Below are 20,118 nucleotides of genomic sequence, written 5' to 3' on the forward strand. Positions count from 1 at the left end.
CATTTTATGCAGAGTATTTTATGAAGGTCAGAGTTCTCCAAAGGCAAACAAAATGAAAACACAACATTAATCTTCATTTGTGACAGAATTTATTTCATGTTTAATTTTTTTATTGTTGTTTAGTTGTAAATATATTTTGAATGTATTTTTTGGGGTGTGTGTGTGTGTGTTATGGATATCTAATTATGGATATCTAATCTGTAATTGGGACGAGGCAGAACATTTGTACAGAGACAGCTTTCACAACCGGGGTCAGAGTTCAGTGTTGATTGTTTTAGTTTAAACAGTGATAGAAAATGCTTCAGATTGTTCCAGATACATTCAAACTTTTCTATGTTTTGGTGGTTCAAACTGATACCAAAGGCAACGATCAGATGGCAACAATCAGACAATGCTCTTGAATCCATCACGCCAAGCTGAGATGGTATCGGACTCAAGCAAATGACTCTGGACTGTGGATTTCTTCCACATTTCCTGCAGTAGGTGCATTTTGTCAATTCCTTAAAAAAAAAGCAGCAACTATGCAAGCTTCCAGTAACACAATTACCAATTCTAAACACCACTGACTCACAGGTGGTCCGTAAAAGAAGAAACGATTCCCAAATGACTCAAGAATCAGACTTGGATTCTGGACAAGGCTTGTTAGAAATTCTTGAAGAAGTGAAGTCGAATCGAATTGATTTAAGACACAGTTACAGGCAGGAAATAAAAAAGGTTGGTTTTAACAGCTGAAAAACCTTATTACGTGTTACAGTCTGGTTATTTCTCAGATTCAGCATCTGAAATAATGATGTACCAGAGTTTTTCTTTTAAAGTGACTTATTTTTCATTATTAAAAATATCAGCTTATTTTTAATTGTTCTAACATTTTGAATCTGTTATTACAGCATCTCTGCATCTGTCTCATATTAATTTAGTCTCAGCACTGAATTTGTATTCGTTATAAACATGAATTCTTATTTTTGTAAACTTCTATTTATTTTGTCATATCAGAAATTTCACACTTAAACCAAATCTTTTCTCTAGTTTCCCCAAGACATCCACAATATTTCTCAACTTCAAGTGATAGCAGTTGGTCACAAACATCATCTCATATGGTATTCCCCAAATTAGATCCCAATTCTAGTTCTGTATCGAAAGTGAGCAAATGGTCCGGGATTCAGAAGTGGTAGGTAAAACCAAGTGATTGTGAAGCAGGGGATCAGGTGGGAGGACAAAGAAACGAGCTATGAGACAGAGGGTTTGAGCAGAGGTCCTTTGGGAGACAGAGGGATTAATTCAGAAGTCCTTTGGGAGTGAAGTGAATTGGGATCTGACCTGAAGTCTGCAGAGGTGAACTTTATGTCATGTATTATACTGTACACTAATACACTAGTACTGAGGAGCAGAATACTGTTCAGCTTCAAATCCTATACACAAAATGTTCTGGTAAAATCACTGTTCAATGAATCAGGTCAGAATCTGATGCTCACTCTCACATGCTCATGCTTACAGACTCACACGCTCACTCTCTCACTTACATGCTCATGCTTACACACTCACACTCTCTCTCACTCACATGCTCATGCTTACACACTCACACGCTCACTCTCTCTCACTCACATGCTTACACACTCACACGCTCATGCTTACACACTCACTGACTCTCACTCACTCATATGCTCATGCTTACACACTCACATGCTCATGCTTACACACTCACTCACTCATATGCTCATGCATACACACTCACATGCTCATGCTTACACACACTCTCACTCACTCACATGCTCATGCTTACACACTCACTCATATGCTCATGCTTACACACTCACGCTTACACACTCACATGCTCATGCTTACACACTCACTCATATGCTCATACTTACACACTCACATGCTCATGCTTACACACTCACGCTTACACTCTCACTCACATGCTCATTCTTACACACTCTCACTCACATGCTCATGCTTACACACTCACATGCTCATGCTTACACACTCACTCACTCACATGCTCATGCTTACACACTCACGCTCATGCTTACACACTCACTCACTCATATGCTCATGCTTACACACTCTCACTCACTCACATGCTCATGCTTACACACTCACGCTTACACTCTCACACACTCATATGCTCATGCTTACACACTCACGCTTACACTCTCACACACTCATATGCTCATGCTTACACACTCACATGCTTATGCTTACACACTCATATGCTCATGCTTACACACTCACGCTCATGCTTACACACACTCACTCACTCATATGCTCATGCTTACACACTCACATGCTTATGCTTACACACTCACGCTCATGCTTACACACACTCACTGACTCATATGCTTATGCTTACACACTCACTCATATGCTCATGCTTACACACACTCACTCACTCATATGCTCATGCTTACACACTCATGCTCATGCTTACACACTCTCATGCTTACACACTCATGCTCATGCTTACACACACTCACTCACTCACTCACGCTCATGCTTACACACTCATGCTCATGCTTACACACACTCACTCACACACTCACTCACGCTTACACACTCTCACTCACATGCTCATGCTTACACACTCACATGCTCATGCTTACACACTCTCACTCACTCACCTGCTCATGCTTACACACTCACTCTCTCACACGCTCACTGACACTCACACAAATAACGACGCAGAGAAACCAATTTCTTTTCCCCAACTTTTTTATATATTCCTTTTTAGTTTCTTTTTGTTTTGTTTTTTGTTTTCTTCTAATGGTGTGATACATCTACATGAATCCAGATTTGTTGAGGCCTTGCAATACAAGTACTTGACCAAAAAAAAAAAAAAAACTTTTATCAGCTATTAAGAAATAAAAATCCTAATAGACATTAATTTTTCTGTACATTCTGTAAGATATGTTTGGAAACCATAACAGAAGTCAGAAATGAAGCCCTCCCGAGGCGGAGCATCTCTCCATTCAACTCCTTAATAGCGCAAAGGAAAAAAAAAAAGCCTAAATACGGTCACACACACCACGCCACAGTCAGTTCCCCTTTATGTCAGACAAGGAGGGGAGGGAAATAATATAACAAAAATAAACTGCTAGAAAACAAGAAGAGAGAGAGAGAAAAAAAAAAGCCTTTGGATTCTGCGGACCCATTTTGTAGAGAACAGGGGCTTCACAATCGGCAAACGTATGGAGAAAAAAGGGAGAAAATAAACAAGCAAATAAAATAAAATAAAAAAAAACCCCTGAATTCTGATTTTAATTAAAAACATGTTAGTGCTTGTGAGCCTGCAGCACATCCCACAATGCACTGCTCTGTGGTTCCTATAATACAACTGATCTCTGATTTAGGATTAGAGTTTTGAGGTTTCATTGGTGCAAAACTTTCAGCCATTCATGGACTTTTAAGGAAGTAACGATTGCTTTATAACCTTTACTTGCACTAACTTTAACAACCGAGTGAATCTTTAATCCGTAGAAGTTCATTCGTTGACTGTGTCACACTTTCCTCCAACCCCGTCCTCGCTATATGCCCCCCCCCCTCCCCCACCCCGCATACCTTACCAATTAATAATTCTCAAAACACGTAAATTAGTCACGGGCCAAAATCCTAAAGCCGTGGGACTGGAGTTACACGACATGGTGTCTCACCTCAGAGCGGAAAAGCGACGGATTAAACCGATTAAAGAATCTCTAAGTGAGAGACATCGATGAAAAGGTCAGTTTAAAAAGAAAGGAAAAGACAGAAAAAGAAAGGAAAAGACAGAAAAAGAAAGAAAGAAAACAATGGGATTTAGTTTGATCAGCTAGGGAATTGGTCCCTGAAGTTAACAAGCAGCACTGAAAAGTGATGGAGGAAAAAACAAATCCACTTAATGAGTCCTATAGTGTCACTGGAGTGAAACTGGCTTTGTATTATTATTATTAATAATAATAAAAAGAAAAAGGCAGGAAGAACATAATGGCATAATGGGAAATTCGGTGAATGTTCACATGCCGCATGCTAGACCTGTTTATTTTTTTATTTCATGACGCTGATTTCACCACTTTTTTGTTCTAAACCCTAAAGCAGATGTCTGTTCGCAAAATTGCTCTTATAATAATTCCTGAACAGGTCGATAATCTGATCTAACTATATGCTGATTTACGGGATGAAATTTGAAACTTTGCTATTGCGTTTAATAAAATATTACGTTCGGATATACGCTCTGATAAAATGGTATTAAACTTGAACCTTTCCTCGTCGCTTTGTCTTTTTACCTTTTTAATACGTATCTTTGGAGCATAATGAACTTTTACGGTAGAGATTTATTTAACGCTAAGTAGAAGATACACACTGAAGGTATAAAAGCTGAAATTCTCTTTTTCCGTCCTCACAGCAACAGGTTAAGGTGCAGATTTGTACCCTTTTCTTTTTCCTTTTTGGAAACGTCGACCTGTTCAGCTCAGGTATAAACTGCATCCATGCCACCACTCACTGTCTTCATGTGTAGACTTCAATGGGGTTTTTTGTTTTGTTTTGAGGGGGACAATGATAATTTAAAAAATAGCTCAAATCCAAAACATTGTAGGAACACGTTAAAGTTTAGACAGATACGTATCAGTGTGTGAACATGAGTCAACCGAGCACTTCATTACTGGCAAGAAAGCAGTTCCCTAATGAAAGCTATTTTTTTCTGTTTTTTTTTTTTTTTTTGTGTGTGTGTGTGTGTGTGAGAATGTGTGTGTGTGTGTGCGTGTTACCCCACCCAGAGCAATATATTCAAGTGCCATCTTGCCAAGCATGCACAATATTTCTTTTTGCTAAACTAAGTCTTGGCTGAATTCAGAGGAGAAAAAAAATAAAAATAAAAAAAAAATAAAAAAAAAGAGGAGGAAACAAAAATAAAAATACAAAATGGATTTCAACTGTGATGACACCAATCCAAGGCTATTTATACATACTGTGTTTTATGCACGTTGAATACTCTTTGTAAATGTTATTTATTCCTTTATTTATTTATCTTGATTTTTTCCCGACATTATATACTTAACTTTTCTTAAGTTCTTATCATATATCAATAAATAAATAAAAAAAATGATTTTTTTTTTAAACGGTATTGTGCCGTTTTTCTACAAGAGAAATTTGATGGAGTGAGTAAAGATGAGGGAAAGAGAGAGAGAGAGAGAGAGAGAGAGAGAGAGAGAGAGAGAGAGAGAGAGAGATGGTTTTTCATTGACCTGGAGTGGGGGTTCGCCTGTGTGTTAGTGCCGGTTTCTCACAAAACGGTCCAGGAGTGAATTTAAGATGAGAGAGAGCGAGAGAGAGAGAGAGAGAGGGGGAGACATGAAGAGGGTGAGCGGGACACTACGCCTGTGCGTTGGTGCCGTTCTTGTCGGCGTTGATGGAGTTGGCGGTTGAGTCCTTTCGCGGAGGCATTCTTTCGTTTATCCGGTCCAAACCGCGTGCCTCCTCGAAACTCTGGATCTTGTGCTGAGGGTTGAAGCCTTGAATAGCTGGAAGAGAGAGAGAGAGCGAGAGAGAGAGACAACGAGAGGTCAGTCAGGGTCCTAGTAAACCTGCCACAGTGTGGAGCTATTCTCAATTCTCCTTATTACTGTGCACTTCATTACAGTCAGAAAGCTTTAAAAGATTAAAGAGTACAGACACTTTATCACTTACTTGATTAGTGGTGGTCAGGTTAGCGTGTTCGACATTAATGAGAGAGAAAAACTTATTATCAGCCACATGACAAACAACACAGACTGATGACACACACACTCTCGAGTCCAGAAGCCCGAGTCCATTAACAAGTGTTTTCATTTCAGCTGTTATTTCACACACTGTCTTCAGGTTGGAGGGTCATTTGAGAGGCTGCGCTGACAAGCAGACAAATTTTAACCTGTGTTTTAGTAGCTGGTGTTCCTAGTAAAGTGGCCGGTGAGTGTATATTTGAAACGATAACGTGATCTCAAAAGGACATCAATTTATTCTTTATACTTGTGTGTGAGGTAGATAGATGGATAGATGGATAGATAGAGCGAGACAGTGAGAGAGACAGTGAGAGAGACAGATACAGTGAGAGAGAGAGAGAGAGAGAGAGACAGCAAAAGAGACACAGACAACGACAGATACAGTGAGCGAGAAAGAGAGTGTGAGAGACAGTGAGAGAGAGCGAGAGAGAGAGATTGTGAGAGACAGACAGTGAGAGAAACAGTGAGAGAGAGACAGCGGGAGAGACAGAGAGACAGTGAGAGAGAGAGAGAGAGAGAGAGAGAGAGAGAGAGAGAGAGAGAGAGAGAGAGAGAGAGAGAGAGAGTGAGAGAGAGAGATTGTGAGAGACAGACAGTGAGAGAAACAGTGAGAGAGAGACAGCGGGAGAGACAGAGAGAGAGAGGGAGAGAGAGAGACAGCGGGAGAGACAGAGAGAGAGAGAGAGAGAGAGAGTGAGAGAGAGAGATTGTGAGAGACAGACAGTGAGAGAAACAGTGAGAGAGAGACAGCGGGAGAGACAGAGAGAGAGAGGGAGAGAGAGAGACAGTGAGAGAGAGCGAGAGAGATAGAGAGAGAGAGAGAGAGAGAGAGAGAGAGAGAGAGAGAGAGAGAGAGAGAGAGAGAGGGAGAGAGAGAGAGAGAGAGAGAGAGATGATGTCATGGTAGTTAAAAACGTGTATATGTCTCTGTCAGATGGAGGATTCAGCAGCTGTTGTTCAGACGTTAACCATAAAACTATGGCAATAGTTTCCGTCATGGCAATAAAACAGGCTGAGGTCTGACCAGAGACTGAGAGCAGTACGACTGATAACAAGACACATGTAACGACTGTTAACACACTGCAAACAAAAGCCAAAACTGAGGATTTCTAGACACTGGAACGATTTGTGGTTGAATTTAGTCGGTCTTTAGTAGGAAGTGTAGCTGAGCACAACGCTGGACTGGCAGCTGATACGTGATGAAATAAAAACACTCTGTGATGCACTCGGCCTTCAGGAGACGACTCTAATCAGATACACCACAACATGAGCACATTTTAGCACAAAGACAAAACCACCTCTGCAGCACAGAGGCAGTAGGATGATGAACACACAACATATCAATGAGCTTTACACACAGACACACACACACACAGATTACAGGAGCCACTGGTCTGAAAACTAGCATTACGCCAGCACACCAACATGGAATACTTCTCCCAGTAACAATCAGCACAGTGACACACACAAGCTGGGGTGGGGTGAAGGGGGACAGACAACATGGAAGGTAGGAGTGAAAAACGTATGAAACAGAGAGAGTGGGCAAAAGACAGAGGTAGAATGTGAAAGAGAGAGAGAGAGAGCAAGAGAGAGCGAGAGAGAGAGCAAGAGAGAGCGAGAGAGAGAGCAAGAGAAAGCGAGAGAGAGCAAGAGAAAGCGAGAGAGAGCAAGAGAGCGAGAGCGAGAGAGAGAGAGAGAGAGAGAGAGAGAAACAGAGAGAGTGGGCAAAAGACAGAGGTAGAACGTGAAAGAGGGAGAGAGAGCAAGAGGGAGAGAGAGCAAGAGAGAGCGAGCGAGAGAGAGCAAGAGAGAGAGATACACACACAGAGAGAGGGAGAGAGAGAGAGATATACACACGGAGAGAGGGAGAGAGGGGGAGAGAGAATAAAAATGAAAGATACGAGTGACAAAGAGATGAATGATAAAGAGAGGCTGAAAGTGAAATCAAGGCAACTAGCATGCACACTAATAAAATGAAGAGTGATGGAGGAGACGAGTGAAATAAAACACGGGTAAAGATTTCTTGAGCTGATGTTTAGATACAGTTTGGTTATTTTGCTGACATTTATGTTTTTGTGCTGGCAGGAAGTTGTGGTGATTAAAAACAGACTTCCCTTGTTTGCTCTGTGGTTGACTAGCCCTCAGCTCCTGCATATAACCCTGCCTGCCTGAGTGTGTGTGTGTGTGTGTGTGTGTGTGTGTGTAACCAGTCTCATTCCACCTTGCGTTAGCATCCTACGAAGCTGCATCATTAAATGACTTCTCAGTGAAGAATTCGCTGCGCTCGTTTATGTCTGCCTCCTACAAAGCGAGCTGCTTTCATCCAACTCCAGCTGTGCTGACAGCTGGCTGACTTCACACACTATGCCTTGCTAGCTAATTAGCATATTGCCCAGGGAAATAAGAGCTGAGTCTGTGGAGCTTACGCAAGACTTTACGCAAAGTTAGTCCTGCCCATTTTAGAGCTGAGGTATACGTGTACATGGCGACGTGAGCCGTCGCTGGACCATTAACCTCGTTTAGAATCAATCACAGTGATACTTTAATGATCTGTGTGTTATCTCTAATGCACTGAACGTGTACGTCACATGTGGTCAAATACTGAATAATGGCTGTGGATTAAGTGCCTGGAAGGCTGCATTTGGTGCTGGTCCTTTTTTTTTTTTAAACCACTGTTGAGTCAAAGATGAACATTTGGTACTCGACACTAAAATGCATAACTTCCTGTTCAATCACAGAGCTCACAGAACATTGCATTTAGCTTTTTTTTAACGTTTCCCCACTTTACATATTGCCAGTTACAATGAAACGATACACCACATGACGGTTTCCCAGCCGTGAGAAACATTTGATGAGAACCTGAGAGGAAATCAAAATGAATAGTTGCAGTCCTGGTGTACAACAGTAGCTAAACTTCAGCACTATACGTCCAGACAATCCACACGGACCGGATTTACCTTTAACATTTATTTATTTTTAAGCTGGGTTCCAGATGACGTACTGCACACTACAAACAATTTTGTCTTTAAAAAGCAATTCTGTATAGCTCTAAGTAAAGGTGTGTGTGTGTCATGTAGCAGCTGGTAGACAAGAACATTGTACTAGTTAAAACCCGGCTATTCAATTGGCCCACAAGGTGATTTGTTTCGGCCCTTCAAGTAGCCTAGTGTTAAAAAGACATCTCTAGAATAAATTAAGTTCAGTCAGACAACGAACCCTAGAGTTATGAAGTGATGCGCCTCTGTTCTGTTCGACACGAGTCCTGAAGAGCCCTGGATTAAAGGTTGTCCCTGTTCCTCACCTAGCGCTGTCTGTAGACATTCTTTCTCCCTTAGCTGATGTTTAATACGTGTGTGTTACGGTCAAAAGTGTGGACGTGTGAAACCCTGAACATCACACTTATACGTGCTTCTTCCTCAAAACTGTTAAGAACAAAATAGCACACAGAATGTCTTTGTACGAAGCTTCCCTTCATTGGAACTAAGAGGCCCAACAAATCTCAAACCCAAAGTGTGTGTGCTGTGTGTGTGTGTGTGTGTATATGTGTGAGTGTGTGCTAATTCTAAACTGCCACAATGTTTAAAAAGTCACACAGAGGAGACACGCTTTAGCAGTACAGGGAGGGGAGAGGGGTGTGACTAAGACAGACAGACACAAACATACGCACAAAAACACACAAACACACAAGAAGTGTTGCATACCTCGGGCCTCGGCTGCTTCTACGGTGGCTGTGTAAGCGTGAGTAGCAGTGACATGCCCAAAACGAACGGAGAGAGAGTGAGTCACATTATCAATGCAAAACAAATCAGAGAAATCAGACAAGCACCAGAGAAAAACAAAACAAAACAAAACAAAAACAAACAAAACCCCCCAAAATCCATCATTCATTCCCGCATAGTCAAAATTCTAAGCGGTATCAGCTTTTTTGTTTCCGATGAAATGAGAGCTTTTCCAAAAAACCGAGAGCAAGAATTTATGTTAATGTATAAAATAAAAATAGTTAATGATGAATTATTGAACTTATCGTTATTGAACGATTATATGAAATTATCGATGGGGAATTATGTGGTATAGTGGTTTAGTTTCTATAGCAACAGGGACTTGTATGGTGGACGCAAACAAAAACAAATTATAATAATAAAAAAAAAAGGTTAAAAATAAATAACTTGTCTCCGGTTTAGATGCTTTGCAACAGTTGAAATAAGACAGAAATAAAACAATGAGGACAGAAATCTGTGAGTTGCCGTTTTACTTGACAATCAAATGTTTTTTTTCTTAATTACTCCAAAGAGCGTGAGAGGGCAAATGCTTATAGCTGCTAAGTGATAACAGTGAAATTGTCTATTTTTGGATATGTGTGTTCATTTCATCAAAAACAAACCTGATCACATTAGTTGGAGCTTTAAACCATTACAAGCATTCATATAATAATGATAAGATGTGAAGAAGGAATTAAGAACGGTTTCTTTTTTTGGATTTGAGCTTTAGCATGCTAGCTGCACTACGTTAGTATGAAGCGAGTATTAGGGCACCATCAAGAACTGATCCCAACACTAATCCCACTGCATTTATCAAACACCACACATAGCTGACCCTTTAATCTAAAGCAAGGTTTCAACAGTTAAGATTTATTACACAAACATCTAGTTTAGTTAAACTATATTTCTTATAAATATTTGGTGATTCTGACAGATTACTGGTTGGTATCGATCTTGGCCGAGTTAAGGGCTGAAATGTGCAATACTTTGGATGGTGGGATAAAATACATGTTTGGAAAGTGGTGACAGCTCGTGGTGGTGCACTGTGTTTGCTGGAATAAACTGGGTCACACTGTATAAGAGTCACAAAGCCACATGAGTGTGTCAGTGTCTCCGCAGGACGGAGTGTGTGTGTGTGGGAGAGAGAGTCTCCATTCTGTGATTCTCTGTATCAGTATAATACCTGTGTGTGTGTGTGTATGTGTGATTATCTCCAGACTGTGATTATCTGCAGCACTATAGTGTGTGTGTGTGTGTGTGTGTGTGTGTGAGAGATAGTCTCCATACTGTGATTCTCTGCAGCACTATAGTGTGTGTGTGTGTGTGTGTGTGTGTGAGAGAGAGAGAGAGAGATAGTCTCCATACTGTGATTCTCTGCAGCACTATATTGTGTGTGTGTGAGAGAGAGTCTCCATACTGTGATTCTCTGCAGCACTATAGTGTGTGTGTGTGTGTGTGTGTGTGTGAGAGAGAGATAGTCTCCATACTGTGATTCTCTGCAGCACTATATTGTGTGTGTGTGAGAGAGATAGTCTCCATACTGTGATTCTCTGCAGCACTATAGTGTGTGTGTGTGTGAGAGAGATAGTCTCCATACTGTGATTCTCTGCAGCACTATATTGTGTGTGTGTGTGTGTGTGTGTGTGTGTGTGTGTGTGTGTGAGAGAGAGATAGTCTCCATACTGTGATTCTCTGCAGCACTATATTGTGTGTGTGTGTGTGTGTGTGTGTGAGAGAGAGATAGTCTCCATACTGTGATTCTCTGCAGCACTATATTGTGTGTGTGTGTGTGTGTGTGTGTGTGTGAGAGAGAGATAGTCTCCATACTGTGATTCTCTGCAGCACTATATTGTGTGTGTGAGAGAGAGATAGTCTCCATACTGTGATTCTCTGCAGCACTATATTGTGTGTGTGTGTGTGTGTGTGTGTGTGTGTGTGTGTGAGAGAGAGATAGTCTCCATACTGTAATTCTCTGCAGCACTATAATATGTGTGTGTGTGTGTGTGTGTGTGTGTGTGAGAGAGATAGATAGTCTCCATACTGTAATTCTCTGCAGCACTATAATGTGTGTGTGTGAGAGAGATAGTCTCCATACTGTGATTCTCTGCAGCACTATAATGTGTGTGTGTGTGTGTGTGTGTGTGTGTGTGTGTGTGTGCGCGCGCCTGCGTGGGGAATTTTAAAAAGCAAGATGATCTTTGAAGTTTTTTAAGAGGCGAGAGGGAAGAAAGACAAGCAGGGAAAGACAATTAGTAAATGGAAAAAGTTAAGCAGAAGAGTTGGGGACGTGTGAGAGTGACGGAAGAAAGATGAGAGAAAAGAAGAGACTGAGATTAAGGTTAATATATACAGAGAGAAAGCCAGAGGCATGAAGTGTATTTAAATGCACACTCATAATCCAGTCGCTATCAGCACCGCTTCTGTTCTTTCACCTCCAGGGTTTGAAGTCAAACTCTAATGATTTTTCTTCAAAGGGACGTTTAACACACTGATGTGTCGGTCCCTTAAAACTTTCTGCTGTCTTTATCAGTTCCTGCAGGGTTCCACCAATTTGTGATGGCAGAAATGATCACACAATCAACTCCAGGATGTTGGGGGAGTTAAAAATGACCACAGATTTTTATGCCAATTTGGGCCAAGAAACTCTGTGAAACCCTGAAGGGACTGCTTTATGATTCCTGCCATGAACTGAGCCTCAAATCAAAAACTCTGACCTTACTGGTATTTACTAATCTAAAAATATCTAATATAAAGTGTTATGCAAGAGTTTTCACTAGGTTTAAAAGTGGCATGAGAGGATAAATAAATAAATAAACAAACAAACAAATAAATAAATGCAGCTTATATATAAGTATGATTTGAGACCCGGCACTTGCTTAGTTAGCAAAAAGTCAATAAGAAAGCAAACCAGTTTTAATGACTGATCTATAACTTAATGCAGCACATCAGTGAAAAAGTCAAACTTTTTTTTTTAACTTTTCAACTTTTCACTTAAACATGACTTGGCAAAATGTAGCACACAAAAGCACATAAAATAAACCGGTCAATATTTCTAATATTAAGTAAAATGTTAAAATAAACCAAAATAAGGGAGTGGGATTGTGACCCCTCGTCTTACAGGCAAAAAAAACACTGTTTAAATAGTGAGGAGAGGCAAGAATGAGAGAGCGAGAGAAGGAGAGAGAGATAGGGAGGGATTAAATGGGCAGGAAGCTGAAAAAGAAAGCAAAAAATGTTTTTTTTTTTCCCCTGTGTGTGTGTGTGTGCGCGCATGTGTGTGTGAGAGAGAGAGGTGATGGTGGGGGATTGAATGGGCAGGAAAGAAAGCATTTTTTTTCCTCTGTGCGTGCGTGTGTGTGTGTGTGAGAGAGCGAGATAGAGAGAGAGATGCAATGCAGGAGCAGGGGGTTAGGAGATTGTGCATAGGGCATGTGTGTATGCTTATATGTTTGTGTGTATGTGTGTTTGCATGTGCGTGAGTGTGAGTGTGGGTCTTACCGCTCTGCAGCGTCTGCCTACCCCCAGAAAGCACCCCGAGTGGCAGCGTCCCAGTGGGGGTTAAACCCTTCAGCTGTAACACACTCTCATTCTCCTCCCTGACACAGAGAGAGAGACAAACACACACACCCAGAGTCAGCACTAAAATAAAAAAGTGACGAGAGGAGAGTGTAACACATTAGTGCAAAATTATTATGCTTTTAAACAAACATGCTTCATTTTTCATTGTAAGCATTAGACTGTGTGTGTTGTGAAAGCATTCCTGCAGTGTGTGTTGTAACAGTATTCCTAGAGAGAGAGACACAGAGAGAGAGAGACACAGAGAGAGAGAGAGAGAGACACAGAGAGAGAGAGAGAGAGAGAGAGAGAGAGAGACAGAGAACGAGAGAGACAGAGAGATTGTGTGTGTTTTCTATGGGACAGTATTCCTAGAGAGAGAATGAGAGTAAGAGACAGGGTGTGTGTGTGTGATGTATGTGACAGGATTCCTAGAGTGTGTGTTCACCTAAGTATAGAGAAAACTCTGGCCATTTTGCCGATGGCACGAATCTTATTCCTGATCACCTCCTTACGAACAGCCGGAGCACCACCTGACACGCAGACAGACAGACAGACAGACAGACAGACGGACAGACAGAAGAATGTGTTCATTTCAGCCTGTAAATTGTGACTTGTGATCTCTACAGTCTTTAGCAATTAAGTCATTCGTCATCATGTTTGTTGTTTCTCTGCTCAGGAGCTGTGCAGAACAGCACGGTTTAGACACTAGTTCTGGCTGTAACGTGAACTGCAGGTTAATATCTAACCTAATACGTTGTTTCTATAGTAACAGCTCATACCGGATTGTCCAACGCTCCACATAATCAAAGGGTGCGTCCCAAATCCCGTAGTATTTATAGTATGAGTAATGTGTTCACACTGAAATTTAGTTGTGGTGTCGGGGAGAGAGAGCGTACGCCGCCCGCCGTAAGCAGAACACACGGCCACGTTTGCTCCTTTGACTTCCTGGACACGATGGCGAACGCTCTTCCTGAGAACGCCCGGTTACTATAGAAACGACCACACTTCACTATGGGCGCATTAATACAAACGTGATTTGAATAGCAGTCAAACAATATTAATGAAAATGGGACTGCTGCTGTAAAGCATGATTCAAAACCTTCTGACGAATCAGATTTGAGAATTCTTCAGCACTGTGGTGCTTACATGATCTTTATTGCTGAAGATATTATGCTTCAAATATTGTGTTTGGACCCCACGGGACAGCCGTCTTGTAACCACTAACAGCTTATACCAAAATTATTCCTCTCCTCTAGGAGTTGTGCATCCTCCTCCTCCTCCTCCTCGCTGCTTTCAGTCAAATTAGAACGTCGGATTTTGAGGCAATATACATAAAGAATAATGGCGTCTCATTAGAGAATCATCATTCGCTGCGTTTCCTTTGCTCCGTCGTCCATAACGAGGCGGTTAACGGCGACCGAACGAGCAGTCAGGGCTCTCTCTATCTCTCTCCCTCTCCCCGAAGGGATCGATAACCCCCATTTCTAAACCTCACAGAGGAAATGTGTCAGGCCAGGATATAATTACGCACCACTGAAAAAGAAGGCCAAATCAAATCAAACGTATCAGGCACAGTAAGTGGGCCACCAAACTCCTACATAAGAGTTTCATACACTTGAGGGATTGCAGAACTGTACTTCAGGAGCACTGAATTAAGGACAGAATGCATTCAAGTCAAAATGATCACACCTATGGTGTGTCACTTATCTTTTCCTTTCAAAGACACTTTCATAAGCTGTTACTGTCCTATCAGAAATTGTAACTTTGCCACACTGTGTGTATCAGGGATTCTGCTCACAATAGCAACTGTGAGGAATTGAACTGCTGGACGGAATCCTGTTTAAAGGGGACTGGTTAAAAGGGTCACTGGATAAAAGGGTTTACTGTGTGTGTGAATGGGACTCTGGAGTCGTTCTTCAGGCAGATAAGAACACAGCACTCAGGTGTGAAGCAAAGTAGCAGCTCAGCCGGTGTCTTGTCCACTTCCAAAGTGGTGACAAAGTGAGTTCACTGAACTGATCGAATGTGTGTTTTGCGTCGTATGCTGCTAAAACTGAGATGCAAACACACAAAGCTGGTTTTTCAGTGGAGCATAGCACACTGGAGGAAAGTGCTATCTGCCCTCTTCTGCATACATCAGCACAGAGAGAGAGAGAGAGAGAGAGACAGAGCGAGAGAGAGACAGGGAGAGAGAGACAGAGAGCGAGACAGACAGAGACAAAGAGCGTGAGAGAGCGAGAGAGACAGGGAGAGAGAGACAGCAAGTGAGACAGAGACAGAGACAGAGAGAGAAAGGGAGAGAAAGAGACAAAGAATGAGACAGGGAGAGAGAGAGAGAGAGAGAGAGAGAGAGAGAGAGAGAGAGAGAGAGACAGAGCAAGAGTGAGAGAGAGAGTGAGACAGAGCAAGAGTGAGAGAGAGAGAGTGAGAGAGAGTGAGAGTGAGACAGAGCAAGAGTGAGAGAGAGTGAGAGAGAGGGTGAGACAGCAAGAGCGAGAGAGAGAGACAGAGAGAGAGAGACAGAGCGAGAGAGAGAGACAGAGAGAGAGACAGAGCAAGAGCGAGAGAGAGAGACAGAGAGAGAGAGACAGAGCAAGAGTGAGAGAAAGAGAGTGAGTGAGAGAGAGAGACAGAGCAAGAGTGAGAGAGAGAGAGAGTGAGAGAGAGTGAGACAGAGCAAGAGTGAGAGAGAGAGAGTGAGACAGAGCAAAAGAGAGAGAGAGAGAGTGAGAGAGAGAGTGAGACAGAGCAAGAGTGAGAGTGAGAGAGAGAGAGCGAGAGCGAGAAAGAGAGAGAGAGCGAGAAAGAGAGAGACTGACAGAGAGTCCGACAGAGACACTCCTCTCCCTTTCACCTAGACAGTACCATTTTGCCCATTCAAACCAAACAGCAAACTGATACTGAAACTGAAGCTATTAATTTACACTCTGATCTAGACTCTGCTTTGGCTCTGTAAATGTGTGAACACACTAAATCTATTCTAGCTCTACAATATTTGAGCTTTTGTTTGTTCACTCTGACTAAAATGAACAATGTGTTCCTAATGATATCTACATTAACACAGTTTACACAAATCATCACTGAGCTACACTTTACAGTCATTTCTCTCACCACTGACTCGTCACATCGACCCGATCTGATCGTTATAAACCTTAATAAAACCCTGTTCAGCTGGGATCAGGTTTGCATACAGAGATCTAATAACATTATTCACAGATGAGATCATTTCCACCCAAACCATCTTTTCTTTTTTTCACCAAAACGCTGATGTTTTTCCTTCCATTTGGGTCGACGGCTCTAATTTTTCAAATCTCTACAGCTGGAAAAGTGCATAAATCTGGGCACCGCTGCTTTAATCATGTTTGCCGTCAGACATTTTTAGCAGTCGCCAAATGATGGATGATCTACAAGATTCTCTGAAAACTACAACAGGTCGGGAAAAGGATAGAAGAAAAACGAGATCCCGCAAGCTGCTGAAATCGAGCGTGGCAGCACACTTCACATTAGCATATGCCACATTATCACAAGTTCAGTGTTCTAGAAATAAATTCACGCTCCATGAACACGTGTGAACACGTGTGACACCAGCATGTGAGTTCATGGGAGTTGCAGACTTGAGGTGGCTCATGATAACTTACAAATGCCTGGATTTTTTTTCCTTGAAGGAAAAGCTGAACAAACAAAGTACAAATTAAATACATACAGTCATCCTGAAAATCTAATCCCACCTGCATGGGGCTTAAGAAAAACATCTAAATAGAGTCTTAATCAAATGTCATATATATACTGTATATATATCCCAATCGTTTTTGGGTCTGTATTAATAACAATGATTAATCAACATTAAACTGCAGCCAACAGTAAAAAGCATGTTGGTTCTTCACACACGCCAAAAAAACCAAGCTCTTGAGCGCACTTGAGCTGCTCACGTACTTCCTCACCCTGCGCTGGACGTTTTTAAACAGATGGAGAGAGATAGTGAGAGAGGACAGAGAGTTCAGTGTGAGACTTAGACATGCTGCTCTAAATAGCTTTAAATGGGTTAGTCTGTTTTCTCGCTCTCATCCAGACTCACATCTGCAAAAGCCGAGGAGTTCGGCAGACCTGCCGCTCTCAGGCGTGTGTCAGGGTCAGCATGAGGCAGGAGAGAATCAAACAGGGCTGTCATGAGTTTTACGCTACTTGGTGCGAGCTAACTACAAATCCTACAGCTGATCTACGTAGAATTAGCAGAAGAGAAGAAGACTCTGTATTAAACATCTTACTTTACACTAGATTGTGATCTTGGTGCTGCAGAATGCTAATGAAGCTCAAATACTGTATTAGATTAGAAGAGTGTGTTTCTTCCCACAGCTCGCTGCAGTGTTGGTCTGGTTTCAGACTTGATTCTGTCAAACCCTGCTGCGTGTGTGTTCATCTTCCATCGCCATATCGCAGTAAGGCGATTCTCCTGTCTCCTCTGTGCCCCACAGCATTCCCCTCTCACTCATGCTGCACTTGTGTTGTGGAAACTAACGATGTCGTCGGCTTAAACACACGCAGGTTACTTTAAAATGAAATCGGGACATAGAAGCCTTTGTCACCACACACACATTAAATCACAGTGCAGTCCCTTTCTTTGCATTTCCCGACTGAGGAGGTTGGGGTCAGAGCGCCGGGGATGCTATGATACAGCAGACCAGGAGCAGGGGGAGTTAAGGGTCTTGGTCTATTGCCCAGCAGTGGCAGCTTTGTAGTACTGGGGCTCGAACCCTGACCTTCCGATCAACTCAGAGCAGATCTGACGATGAAATGCGTTCAATGTTCACGGGATTCATGGCAAAGTTCCAGTGAGTCCAGAAAACTCCCACCACGTCCTACAGGAAGTCTAGTGCTGGGTTCCATGCTGCACTTTAACGTTACTGATTTTCCATTCGGACCGTGATCTGTTGCAGACTAGACTTCCAGAGTAAAAGCGCCTGCAGTTTAATCAGCAGAATGAGTAATAAACATTGCTGTATACTGTAATATCTTCTTCAGGATCATCATCATCATCATCATCAGGAGATTCGTTCACCAGGATTTCACAAGTCCACCAACTTTAAACAGCAGGTTGGATTGACCTTTAACTTTGTAGGTCAACATTTTAGTGTTTTTTTGTCTTTTCTTTCACTTCAAGTGCTTTTCAAATGAAGAACCCAAAACATTAATATTTCCCAGAAGTTAAGATTTTATTTATTTAATATAACTTCTAAAATCATTCATAATTCTTAATTAATATGTTTGTTTATCCGTCCCGTCTGCTGAAGAGACGTGAAGAGCTCAGTGAAAAGCCTTGAGCTGAATCCCTCAGCAGTGTGGAATTAGTTCTTTCATACATGCTCAAGGTTAGCAAACTGCTTTGTAACGTCATTGTCGCCATAGCAACTTTTACAAGGCTGCGACGCCTACGTTCGTATGAGCGAAGGTTTGTATAACGGAATGAAAGAAACGACCAAAAAAAAAAAAAAAAAAAAAAAAAAAAAAGCTTACCTTCACAGGTATCGTCTCCTTCTGACATGAGCTCATCGTCAGAGCAAATGTTCAACACGTTCACCAGCATCTCTGTCACTACACACACACACAAAATGATGTCAGGGTCTCAAACACCTTGTCCACCACACTCACACTCTTCTAAGTCTGGATCTAAATCCAGATGTTTAGATGACATTATTACATGATCACCAGCCAATTACACTCCTGACAGGACAGTAACACGCTATGTAACATCATTATTTATTCCAAAAACTCTTCCTTTCCCATTTATCCCACCAGCTCAGGTGGATCTACCAGCACTGCCCGACTGGTCCCACCATCTCTCAGGGTAAGAGGTTACAGCAAGACTCTTTTCTGTTCTGGCACCGAGGTGATGAAATGAACTTCCCCTAGATGTCTGAACAGCTGAGTCACCGGCTGTCTTTAAACTACAAGTAAAGACCTACCTCTTCCTGAAACACTTATGCTAGCTCGTATTTGCCCTGTTTGTTTTGTGTATATATATATATATGAAGAGTATTTGGGTTGAAGGTATTGCTAAGTCTGTAACCCGGTGAACCAGTGTTGATGTATTCAGTGATGCTCTGGACAAGAACGTCTGCCAAATGGCGTAAATGGATGAAAATAACACTCCGGGTCACTCAAACATTTTATAAAATAAGTATTTGCCTAGATTTTTTTATATATTGCAATATTTTATTATGATTGCATATGTTCCCACTCGTGCAGCGTTTTCTAGACGTTCCAGGCAGGTTTTATATCACATGTTTAACTAAGTGAAATCACTTTGAACACAACGCAAAAGTGAAACAAAGAAAGAAGAAAAAATATTAAAAGCAGTAACGGTTTGTCCCGAAGGAGAAGAAGAAAAAAAAACAAACAAAACGGATCATGATCATGAAAGGAAAACGTTGACCATAATATTGTCTTTTTTTCTTCTTCTCCTTCGGGACAAACCGCAGGTTTTTGAGGACATTTTTGGTTCATTTGGATTTCTCTTTAAAAATGATATTATGAGGAGACTCTATGTGTGAGTCATATTCATCTGATTATCATTTAATTACAAACCAATCACAAAAATTATATCTTCACATCAAAAAATGTGCTCACACGTCAAAAAAGTGCACTTTAAAAACAGCTATAAAATGACTATCACTATAAAGAAAGAAAAATGTCAGCTCTAACTGACTGACTACATTGGGTTCTGTCTTTAGGTGCATCTTGTTACCTTTCTCTCCGACAAAAGGTAAAGACCACGTAAAAACGTCCATGAAGTTGGGCAGCCAGTACGGATGAGGAGAGCAGTTAAACTGCCGGATATTCATGACGTTATTCTCATATTTCAACACAGCAGCTAGAGGGAGAGAAAACCAGTGTCAGAACGTCAAGGCGTTACGGGTTTAACTGGATATGAAGACATTGTCTGGAATGGTTACGTACAGCTAGTTAACATTTCTAACTCATAGCAGTGATCTGTTAGTTAATCAGCCAGTACAGCCAGGATTCTGCAGTTACAAGAAAATCAATTCTCGGGAGTTTGCGAGTTAACAAAATGCGGC

The 20,118-nt window shown here is 41.6% G+C and overlaps 1 protein-coding gene across 3 annotated transcripts in view; it reads right to left on the reverse strand.

Moving 5' to 3' along the window:
- Positions 1 to 2,691: 2,691 nt before the first annotated feature.
- Positions 2,692 to 20,118, reverse strand: part of ppp3ccb (protein phosphatase 3, catalytic subunit, gamma isozyme, b) — a 44,591-nt gene continuing 27,164 nt past the window's right edge. Inside the window, exons 9-14 of one of the 3 annotated variants that reach the window (XM_060896733.1) lie at positions 19,788 to 19,913; positions 18,557 to 18,634; positions 13,491 to 13,575; positions 12,986 to 13,083; positions 9,431 to 9,457; positions 2,692 to 5,483 (exon numbers count right to left, since the gene is read on the reverse strand). In XM_060896733.1, the coding sequence (XP_060752716.1) occupies positions 5,344 to 5,483; positions 9,431 to 9,457; positions 12,986 to 13,083; positions 13,491 to 13,575; positions 18,557 to 18,634; positions 19,788 to 19,913 (554 nt within the window). In that variant the 3' untranslated portion in view covers positions 2,692 to 5,343. Of the gene's footprint in view, positions 5,493 to 9,430; positions 9,458 to 12,985; positions 13,084 to 13,490; positions 13,576 to 18,556; positions 18,635 to 19,787; positions 19,914 to 20,118 lie in introns of all 3 variants that reach the window. The other 2 variants (XM_060896732.1, XM_060896734.1) reach the window with 2 other exon arrangements.

This window comes from Tachysurus vachellii, chromosome 20, assembly GCF_030014155.1.
Source record: "Tachysurus vachellii isolate PV-2020 chromosome 20, HZAU_Pvac_v1, whole genome shotgun sequence".
NCBI classification, from domain to species: domain Eukaryota; kingdom Metazoa; phylum Chordata; class Actinopteri; order Siluriformes; family Bagridae; genus Tachysurus; species Tachysurus vachellii.